The following is a 12,335-nucleotide window of genomic DNA, read 5'->3' on the forward strand; positions in this document are numbered from 1 at the left end:
TGTCTTACATCACAGACTACTAAATAAACTCGAAAGCTCGGGATTGGATACTAAGATGGTTGAATGGAAAACATCTGGGCTGCAGGAGAGAAAACAGAGAGTTGTAGCAAATGGAGTGTTACCAGTAGAGTACACCAGGGATCTGTACTTGGACCAGTGCTTTTTAATATCTTTATTGGTGACATTGCAAATGGCATTAAAGGGATAGTATGCCTTTTTGTAGATCACACAAAAGTATGCAACAGGGTAGACACACCAGGATGGGTAAAACAAGTGATTGAGGGTCAAGGTAGACTAGAAGAATGGTTAAGAGTGTGGCAATTCCCGTTAAGTGCCAAAATGCAAAATCATGCACTTGGGTGTCAAAAATCCAAAGGCTAAATATAGTATTAATGTCACTGTACTGGAAACTACTGAGGAGGAAAGGGATCTAGGAGTCACTATTTCAGGTGATTAAAGGCAGGTAAGCAATGTAACAAAGCAATGAGGAAGGCTGTTTATATGCTTGGTTGCACAGGTAGAGGAATCAGCAGCATAAAGAAGTAATAATGCCACTGTATAGGTCATTGGTACGGCCTCATCTAGAACACTGTGTTCAATTCTGGAGGCCATATCTTCAGAAGGATATTACTATATTAGATCTAGACTGTACAAAGAAGGGCAACTAAAATGGTGCATGGCCTACATCACAAAACATACCCAGAAAGACTAAAAAAATCTCAATATATATAATTTGGAGCAGAAAAAGTAAAGGGGGAAATATATCAAGGTTCTATGATACTGTATACAGAGGGACACAAACATATGGTGCACTGTATTATTATGGCAAATTATTTTGATATCTGCATTTTTAGTTTGTTTTTATAACCAATCATCTTGAAAAAAATACTGCAGTGCTTTGAAACATGAAAAAAGGGGTGTCTTATTTATTACTGGGGTACGGCAGTATGTGTGCATATATCTACAAAATGTTTATACTGTACCCGGCTTCCATCTTCTTCAGTAACTGTTATGTGTCCATCTATATGGTATGGCTACCTTTATCCTATGTTTTTATAAATACTTTTTGTATTTGACATTTTTACTACAATTGGATCTAACTCTCGTTATATTCTATACATATGAGATGGACCAGATTCATCAACCCCACTTTCCATGGTTAGAGAATAAGAGTTAAAGAAACTTTGTTGAAGTAAGCATACGTGTAAGAGTTTACACAGTGCTTATCATCCATCACGTTTCGGGTGTTTAGAATGGAATTTGGGAACCTTGATCTCTTGGATGTAACTGTTTCCATCACTCTCCTTCAAGCTTTCACGTTTAAAGTTCAGATTTTTTTGCAATATTACACTATTGTATTGTTCTTTGTTTTTCTGTTCACATATATGGACGATTTCATTGAAAATTAGAGAGGATTACACCATCATCTATGGTTGGACAATCCAAAACGCAAGTGAGATAGTTACTTTTTATACTCTCCTACACTACCCATTTCAAAACTCAACTATCGGTAATGATGGAAATAAATATAATATATAAAGAAAGGAATACTAATGCAGCAATTAGTTTTTCATTCCTTTATATTTCTTATTTTTCACTCATTTTCTTTATTATAATTTGTTATTTAGCTGAAGTATATTTATTACGGGTAATATACCATTTTAAATGATGTTATTAAAGGTTATGTTTCAGAGGATACCAATATAGCATAAAAAATTAATTACTCCCTAAGTCTGGCATATATACTAATTTTGAACCCCCACATGCATCACTAGTATTGATAACTAGATCAGGTGGGACCAATCTTGACATTATTTACCAAATAACCTGCTATATCTTTGCCTGGCAAGACATTATTATCTGATGAGGTAATTACTATTAACCTATCTATTGAGAAATATGCCTGTCTGAGAACAATTTATGAGAAAGTAAAAAAACCCCACTGCCTTGCAGACTGTGTTTGCCTGTTACCAACCTTTTATCTATCTCATTGAAAAGTGAGGACTGATATCTAAAAGGGCCTACACAATGGGCAATGTTTTCGACCAACAATATTATCGACCAACGATAATATTTATGGTCGATTTTGCATATGCACTGGGCGATATAGATGGTCAATTTGGATGATATGAGAATACATACAGTACATCTATATCGTCCAAATTGACTGGCATGTATCAACAATTATCGATCAACGATGAATGATTGCAGGCACGTGCATCGTTCATCATTGATGCATCCACATTGAAAGATATAAACGATTTATTGTTTATTTATGAACGATATCATTTATATCTTTCAAGATATCACCCAGTGTGTAGGCCCTTTAAGCTTTCACTTTGCTGCTTTAATACTCTTGTGAGGGATTGCTTTACTAGCATTCTGTTCTCGCTACATACAGTACTAATTACCTGCTAAGCTTTCATAAAGACTGCTGATACTAATAACATTCCTGCAGGACATTATGAGAAAGTGTGAGCCAGTAAACTACAACATGGTAGTGTACTATATTTAAGCAATTGGAATGACAACTGGAATATATATTGTATCATTTTTATTTCATATTCTGTACTGTATGTGTTTTTAATCTCTATATTTTTTTATTGCTACTGGCTGGTATTGTTAGGCGCCGAGGGTCCGCCCGTCAGTGCGGCCCGGCGCCTAGCAACTAGGGACGCCGCAGGCAGACAGCCGCCGGCTCCCTAGCAACGCTAGACGCCGGGCGCACGGAGCCGCTTAGACCATAGCAACGGGGACGCCACTGTCGGACCGCGTTCCCCGTTGCTAGGTCTAATTAATCAGGTCAAATTGTATCCTGGCCGTGCAGCATGCAGCTGCACGGCATAATTATGATTACCCTGTCTGGATCCGGATTGGAGGGTTTCCTAATAAAAGCACTCTCAGGACTTCTCACAGACGCCGGTGTTAGCTTCCTGTTGGCTGTGTCAGTTACAGAGAGTTTCCAGTCCTGCTCAATTCGGTTGTTCCTGTCCTCAGTGATCCAGTACTCGTAATTTGTCATCTATTCCTGGAGTCCTACCGAGCACCTTTAACATCCTGTGGTGTTCGTGAGTCGCGGCGTAGCCGTGTGTTGCGGCTTGACCGCTTACTATTTATTATTTAGTTTTATTGTGTTCCGGAGCTTTTGCGGAGGATTCCGCTCCCACAAGTCCACTCTGGTATCCAGCGGTGCTGGATAGGAGTAACGGATCAGTGGATCTTTGGTTGTCCTTTTCCCTGGCGGTTTGTCCGCACATACTTTTGGTTAAGTTAGATAGCTTGTAACCCCTGGCCTGGTTGCTTAGTCAGAGGGCCCCTTGTTATCACCCTGTCTCGGATTTCCCTTTGTCTCCCATTAAGACCTGAGGGGGCATCGGGGTTGGGCAGACATAATCCGCCCTTCGAACGCGGCTGCCATGGGCTCAAGCAACCATAGTCTCGCAGGGGATTTCTGATAACACGGGCGAGACAACGGAGTTAGGGCGCCAGGGGTTACTAGGCTTCCCTGTTCCCGTAACCAGCATATCTTTCCAGTACTCAGACCTCTGCCATAAGATCTCATCTGGTCTGGAGTACGGGAATCATAACAGGTATATATTGTAATACAGTTAGATTGCAGTATGAATTAACCTGCTCCCATTTTTTTTTTTAGTTCATTAACTCCAGGCAGTCCTGAGTTCTGGGCTTGAGTACAGGTGCAGTACTATACATTTCTGAGTTCCTGTTGTGGGGTTGCCAAGGGAGAATTCTTGGCACTAGGAAATCCCCTTAGGTGTAGTACTGCTCAGATTTCTATCTGCCTAGGTATACTGTACACCTGACCAGGGCCGTCTTTTCATATGAGCTCAATGGGCACTTGCCCAAGGGCCCCAGAAGTGTAAAGGGGGGTACACACGGAGAGATCCGTGCTTAAAATCTAAGCAATCTTGCTAGATTGCTTAGATTTTAAGCACGGATCTGCCGTGTGTATGCCCTCCAGCGATAGCGATGCGCGGCCCCGCGCATCGCTATCGCCGATGCTAGATTGAGCCTGCATGCAGGCTCAATCTAGCGGGTCGCTCACTTCACCGTTGTGTGAAGTGAGCGGCCCCCCGTCGGCTTTTCCCCCTCGCTCAGCACATCGCGCTGTGCTGAGCGGGGTGAGAGATGTGTGCTGAGCGGTCTGTGTTAAGATCGCTCAGCACACATCTCTCCCGTGAGTACCCCCCTTAAGGCCGTAGGCTGATAGCTGAGGGTCCCCTCATTCCAGGGGTACCAGATTTTTGAAAATCGGCCCAAGGGAACCAGAGATATCCGACTTCAAAGCAGTGGTCCCCATCCAAGCCTGTTAATTGCTCTACCCAGACAGATATCTTGGGTTCTGTCTGATGTAAAGTTTTTCTGAGGGTATACTCTAAAAGCTGGAACTCATCACCTTTCAGTGGGCACTGGCAGCTTGTCTCTACTATACCCAGAACCAGAGATATCAGCCTTCCAGCAGCTTGTCCTTACTCCAGCTCCACACGCATAGTATGCAGTTTTATATTTTCGGCGGTGGATTGCTCTAGCTCCTGAACTCTGATCCCCAAGTCCCTAGTACCTCCTCAAAGGTTGGACTCTCTAGCTTTTTATCCCATTAAAAGCTAAGAAATCTATTTCTGGGAACTGGAGATATCTGCAGTCAAGCAAGCTGCCCTCCCACTGGAATTATGAATTTGAATGATGAATTATGAATTTAAGCACACTCCACTATGCACCCCTCCCCTGCGTATTAAACACCCCCTACCACCCCAGAAGTCATGTATCGGGGCCCCTTCATTCAATCCAATGCCCCCTTCTACAGTTTAGTGTTCTCCCTCCCACCCCATCTCTGCAGTAAAGAAGTAATTAGCAGAAATGACTGCTACAGGTCCTACGTGCTGAGCCGAAGAAAGAACACCCCCTACCACCCGTGGGACATCAAAGCTGCCGCTGATAGCACCGCACACCCCTACTGCTGGAGGATGGGTAGGGGTCCCAGTGCATTGCTTTGCCCAGGAGCCTACACTGCTGTTAAGATGGCCCTGCAGCTGAGGAGTTAATCGATGGACTTAGTCCCCAGATGTGGACTACCCAAGAGCGCAAATAAGAGATGTGGGCAAATTCTAGTTTCATTCATTTTAAACGGGGGTGCTACTTATTATTATTATTATTATTATTATTAATTTATTGGTGAATCTTTTTTTTGTGCTACTATTTTATTAATATTATTCTGATACTCACTGCAAGAGGTACCAGGAGAGTCCAACAGCTATGCAGCATTTAGTTGATCAGCTCTGTATGTGGGGTTTAATCAGTTTTCAGACCCCTTGCTGGTAGAACCTTATCTTCAAAAAATGCTACTTTTCTGACAGTTCCACACATCTTACGTGTCTATGTTTACCCACCAGTTTACCTGCCATTTACAAAAAGTTGTAAGCTTAAAACATAATTTTATGTGCTAATTGACCTCTAGTAAATAATATGTTTTTCAAACTCCAATAAATGTGTGGTTTTGCTAAATCTTGGTTTAGTGCTTATATAGCACAATGATGTTTCAGTCCAGTGATGGGTCTATCAGCAGTGGACAGAAAGAATAACTGAATAATAAGCAACTTGCAGCGGGATATATATGATATCCCGGAAGGCAGGATGCCAGCTGTCACTATACCGACAGTGGCATTCTGTCTGATGGAGCCCTGGCAGCGAGGCAGCGAGACCCTTCATGGTTTGCTGCGCTCGCCATGCATCGGACTCGGTGGCTTGTTTCGCTTGCCACAGGTCCTATTCCAACTCGGTTGGTGGCGTGGACCCACCAACCGAGTAGGAATATCGAGTGTTTATCGGGATTCCGGGTGTTGGTATTTCACCGGCTGTCGAGATTCAGATGTTGGTCTCCTGAACGCCGGGATTCCAACAGCCGGTATATCGACTGCACCCCCTTTCAGCTTTTTCTCTTTTCACATGACTTAATGTAGACGTTGGAATCTTAGGAATGTAGCACCTACAGTATCCAAATACGTTAGTGGCTACTCCACTACCTACTGTATTTAATAGATTATTTTTGTTCTACACATATGCAATATATTTATGTTTAAACACTGCCTCAGATCCATAATTTTCTGTATCATTGTCCCTTTAACACCAGAACAATATGTACATTGTACTGCAGGGGTGGGCAACATGCGGCCCGCGAACCGATCCTGCCTGGCCCGCTGTCTCCCATCAGTGTGCAATGACAAGCGGCTCGACTGGCTGAGCCGCTTGTCATTGCGCTACACTGCTGCCAGATGCGGCGCCGCTGAGAAAATCCCGGACACGTCATAGAGTCTGCTGACCGGGATTTCCTCTGTGATGTCATGTGCTGGGTGGCACGGGGGGCGGAGCAAGAGCAGGAACGGCGAGCGGTGGGCAGCAGTGACTCCGGGCAGCAGCAGCGACTCTGTGAAGCAAGGGCAGCGGGGATCAGGCAGTGGATCATCTTCCACTGTGAAAAAAAGGAAAACCCCTGCCCAGCCAGTACCTGAATTGGATCTGTACTTAAGCTGCAATATGGGTTCGGGGGGGGGGGGGGGAGAAAAACTGCTATATAGGTGGGAGGAAAGGGGGGTAGGGACTGCTATATAGATTCAGGGGAGGGGGGAGGGGGGAGGGACTGCTATATAGGTTCAGGGAAGGGGGGTAGGGACTGCTATATAGATTCAGGATGGGGGGAAGGGGGGTAGGGACTGCTATATAGGTTCAGGGGAGGGGGGGAAGGGGGGTAGGGACTGCTATATAGGTTCAGGGGAAGGGGTAGGGACTGCGGTGCATGCGCAGTTCAGACCTGGTTTACAAGATATTTTGTGTGTGGCCCTCGACTATTCACTGGAAGTGTTAAGCGGCCCCCCAGCTGAAATAATTGCCCACCCCTGTTGTACTGTATACACATAAACACACATTGTGCGTGTTCACATACATGTTAATGGAATGTAAAGCCCTCTTTTCAAAGATATAATATTTCATTCACTAGTGCAACACTACTTCATTCTTTCATTTGTAGAAAAATAAACATTTGAAATAAACTTACATGTCTTTCACGATAGTATCCTGTGTCATAGCTTTCCTCATAGCTATTGTTGTTGTAGTAGTAGGAGTAGTCAAAAAAGGGAGCTAAAGCTAAATCCACGCAGTTTAGGATGAAAGCAATAAAGCTGAAAACTGAGCTAATGATGTTCAAGGAGAGGGAACCTTTCACCTGTTCAAAGAAAACAATTGAAAAACAATTATTAAAAGGCACAGCACACACAGAGTAATATAGGACATGCTTGGCTGTTCTCCCAGGAGGCTCTCCAAAATTGTGTGGCACCCCGGCCTCCTGGGCACGTCTCCAGGCCCCTGCCGCCAGTCAACCACCCACTTACAGAGTCAAGTGGATGATCCCAGTGGACAATGACACCATTTGTGCTGATTTGCATCATTAGAGCCACACACACACTGTACAATGCCGGAAATCTCGGGACGTGGCCATGATGATGATATTGCAGCTACCAGAACCCCATACTGTCTCCTGTACCTTGCCCCACCCCCTATGATGCATCATGTCAGCATACACTTCACCCCTCAATGTGCCAACCTGGCTACCCTCTCCCGAAGGAAGCAGCCGGAAAGTCAGCAACCGTGATATAGTTAATGATAGTAATACTGTACAGTATCTGTGTGCAGAGGCATATCTAAAATATGTGCAGGAAGTGCAGCACACGCGTGCCCCTGGGATGCCTGTACTGCACACACAGCACCCGTAACAAACCTCATAGTTTCCACGCACTGGGTTCCCTTCCCTGGTGCCATTTTTCAGGGTGATATCTGATGATAGAGGGCATCGCTCAGTGAGAGCAAATGCACTGATTAGCAGTAGGATGATGGCATTGCTGGCAGATGGTGGGGGGGGCGCAGGACAGAAGGGGGGGGCAAATGCTACACACGCTTACCCCCCTCCCCATTACCACACATGGGGTTTAATACAACTTTGGCTGTGTGTGCAGATACAGGAGAATTGTGGTTCTTTACTTGTTTAAGTTCTGGAAACAAAATGCTTCATTCTTTTTAGTGTATTTTTACATAAGAACAGCTGCTGAAATCGGGGCTGATCAAGTCATTCTGAGCTGCCATATCAAACTGGACAGAGCTGGCCTTATGCACTTAGGGGCCGATTCAGAGTCGGGCGTAGATGCGTCTTTGTCTTTATGATAATGTTGCATCCAGTACAGTTCAATGTGAGATGCCCACTTGTAACAGTGCAAGTCCATCTTGGTGCATCTTTAGGTGCGGTATCAGTTGCACCATCGGAACTTGCACCAGCCCTATTGCAGGTTCATTTTCTCTTTCTGCATATGGTGTTGCGTGAGTAGTTCTGAAATGTATTTGAAATGCGAATGCATCTCAAGACTGCGCTGTACATGCTGGGCGGCCTTGCAGAGGTGTAACTAGAAATTTTTCTCCCCCAAGCCAAAACATCCTCTGCCCCCCCCACCCCCCATAATTGGCACTAGCAAAGCGATGAATCTTCACGCCACAAAAGGGGCGAGGCCTTGCTGAAATGGGCGTGATATTGCATACAGCGGCGTGGCATTGCAGGAAAAGACTACCTTATACCCCAGTTTTGCAACCTGCACGCCCAGACGTTGGCCACCACAGGAAAGAAAAATAATCCTGATTCATGCCCCTTACATTATTTGTCATTTTTCCTCCTTATAGTAATGCCCAGTATACATTATGCCACATACTGCAATGGCCCTTAGACATTATGCCACACACCATAATGCCCCCGACACATTATGCCACATACCATAATGCCTGTGACACATTATGACAGGCATCGCAATGCCCGTTATACATTATGTTACACACTGCAATGCCCCTGATACATTATAGCAAATACAATGCCTGTGACACATTATGACACACACTGCAATGTCCGTGATACATTATGCCACACACTGCAATGCCCAATACATTATGCCACACACTGCAATGACCCTGCGACATTATACCACAACGCCCGTGATATAGAATACCACACACGTAATGCCTGTGACACATAACGCAATGCCCCTTATACCCTATTCAACACACCACAATGCCCGCTATACTTTATGCCACACACTGCAATGCCCCTGAGGCATTATACCACATACCACAATGCCAGTGATATAGTATACCACACACCGTAATGCCTGTGACACATTATGACACACACCGCAATGTCCGTGATACATTATGCCACACATTGCAATGCCCTATACATTATGCCACACACTGCAATGACCCTGAGACATTATACCACAACGCCCGTGATATAGAATACCACACACGTAATGCCTGTGACACATAACGCAATGCCCATTATACCCTATGCAACACACCACAATGCCCGCTATACTTTATGCCACACACTGCAATGCCCCTGAGGCATTATACCACATACCACAATGCCAGTGATATAGTATACCACACACCGTAATGCCTGTGACACATTATGACACACACCGCAATGTCCGTGATACATTATGCCACACATTGCAATGTCCGATACATTATGCCACACACTGCAATGACCCTGAGACATTATACCACAACGCCCGTGATATAGAATACCACACACGTAATGCCTGTGACACATAACGCAATGCCCATTATACCCTATGCAACACACCACAATGCCCGCTATACTTTATGCCACACACTGCAATGCCCCTGAGGCATTATACCACATACCACAATGCCAGTGATATAGTATACCACACACCGTAATGCCTGTGACACATTATGACACACACCGCAATGTCCGTGATACATTATGCCACACATTGCAATGCCCGATACATTATGCCACACACTGCAATGACCCTGAGACATTATACCACAAAGCCCGTGATATAGAATACCACACACGTAATGCCTGTGACACATAACGCAATGCCCATTATACCCTATGCAACACACCACAATGCCCGCTATACTTTATGCCACACACTGCAATGCCCCTGAGGCATTATACCACATACCACAATGCCAGTGATATAGTATACCACACACCGTAATGCCTGTGACACATTATGACACACACAGCAATGCCCATTACACATTACAGTGTAAGGCTTCTAATTACTTTTAAATTACCTGCTCATTGCCAGGGGTTTTCATGCTCAGGGTGTCAGGGGTTTCATGTGGTAGGTGTTATGCTTGTTGCCAGAGGTATCATGTGCTGGGTTTCAAGCTCATTGCTAGGCGGTAATGCTTGTTGCCAGGCATTTCATGAGCTGGGTGTTGTGCTTGTAACCAGGGGGGTAATGCTTGTTGCTAGGCCTGTGCTCCCAGTGCCACATATGCCCCTAGTGCCAGATATTCCTCCACAGTGCCAGATACACATAAGCCCCCAGTGCCCCATATTCACCCCCAGTGCCAGCTACACACATATCCCCAGTGCCAAGTATGCCTCCCAAATGTCAGGTACACACATACCCCAGTGCCAAATATGACCCCCCAGTGCCAGGTACACATATACCCCCGTGCCAAATATGACCTCCCCCAGTGCCAGCTACACATATACCCCCAGTGCCGGGTACAGATATACCCCCAGTGCCCAATATCCCCCTCAGTGCCAGGTACAGATATACCCCCCAGTGCCAAACATGCCCTCCCATTGCCAGGTACAGATATACCGCCCAGTGCCAAATGTGCCCCCCCCAGTGCCAGGTACATTCCGTTGCCACCAGAGACCCAGGAGGGCACTGTGCCCTCCGTGTCCTTCCCAAAATAGCAGGAATCAGTGGTGGAGCCCCCGCAGCCCTGCGCCTCCAAGCGATCGCAGTGGCTGCGGGGCCCTAGTTACGCCACTGCGGCCTTGCCTTGTGCTGGGCTGCTCTTAGCATGCGATTTTTAGCAGCAGCAGTTCTGCAATTTTTGTAGAACTGCTACGGAACCTGAATGAGGACCATAATGCTAGATTTAGAAGCTCCTGAGCTGCTAGCATATCCATACCACTTCCTCCAGAGCAGTCTAAATTTTCATGAATCAATCCTGGTTTCTAGGGTCTCAAAGTAGCATGGCTTATCTAGACAGAACATCATTACCTTTGGGCATACGTTAGGATGTTTGGGTGTGGGTAAAGTGCATTGGGACTACGGGGTGTGCGCTGGGCCATTTTTCAGCTTTTGGTTTTGGATCTATATCTCCTTCGTGTTTTGGATCTGGATTGGTTTTTCCAAAACCGCCCTTGCGGGTCTTGGTTTTGGATCTGGATTTTTTTTAGAAAAATCATAAAAACAGCTAAAATTATAGAATTTTAGTCTGCTTTTGTTCTTAGAGTATTATTAACGTCAATAACATTTATTTCCACTCATTTCTAGTTAATTTTGACCACCTGACCAACATAGGCCAAAGTCTGCTAAGCAATAGATCAGTGGCACAAACACACAGCAGTTAATTCTATTTTAAAATGTTTTACAAATTAGTAATGTATTAGCAATAACCAATCGAACCAACTCGCAAGTGCTATCAATAGAAAACAATCCAACAGAGAAATTTTGCAACAGACGGCTCTCTCAGCCAATCAGTGTGTCCCCATAGCCTATTATGGAGACTGGCTTCCGAGCCAAAACCTCAGGATCCGACAGTGGGATCTTGAGGTTTCGGCTCACTTGGGGATCCGGGGCAGGTAGGGAGATCCGAGCTGTGGCTCAGATCACCCCAGATCCCCTATGTTCGGGTGAGTTTGGTTCTCTGATAACCAAACTTGCTCATCTCTAATTAGGACATTGCTAATTTTGTCCCTATTTGTAATTATTGGTTGGTATAACCGTCATAGCTCTTGTTTTGATCTACTAAGCCCATACACAGTATATATAGTATATACATTATATAGGGATGAAGTTATGATCCCGGCACACAGGATCTTGGTGGTCAGCATACCAACGCCAGGATTCCGGATGCCGACTGGGGGCCAAGGGCTATTCCCACTCATGGGTGTCCACGACAACCATAGAGTGGGAATACGATGTGTGGCGAACACAGTGAGCCACTGAGCCCACAGTATGGCGAGGTTAGCGAGCCCTCAAGGGGCATCATTGCGCTTGCCCCCCATCGACATTCTGCCATTCGAGATTCCGGCGCCGGTTACTTAATCTCAACCCAATATACAGTAAATACGTATATATATATATATATATATATATATAGACACTGACACGATTTTCATAATTTTGTTTCTGTATACCACCACAATGGATTTTAAATTAAATAATGGGGATGCATTTGAAGTGCACACTTCAGCCGGTATCCAATTAGCTGCGACAATT

General features: G+C 45.1%; 1 protein-coding gene across 1 annotated transcript in view; it reads right to left on the reverse strand.

Moving 5' to 3' along the window:
• LOC135057523 (membrane-spanning 4-domains subfamily A member 4A-like) overlaps positions 1-12,335 on the reverse strand; it is a 92,746-nt gene that overhangs the window by 22,304 nt on the left and 58,107 nt on the right. The window contains exon 4 of the mRNA XM_063963378.1: positions 7,067-7,234. Within this exon, the coding sequence (XP_063819448.1) occupies positions 7,067-7,234 (168 nt within the window). The remainder of the gene's footprint in view (positions 1-7,066; positions 7,235-12,335) is intronic.

Source organism: Pseudophryne corroboree, chromosome 3 (genome assembly GCF_028390025.1).
Source record: "Pseudophryne corroboree isolate aPseCor3 chromosome 3, aPseCor3.hap2, whole genome shotgun sequence".
NCBI classification, from domain to species: Eukaryota; Metazoa; Chordata; class Amphibia; order Anura; family Myobatrachidae; genus Pseudophryne; species Pseudophryne corroboree.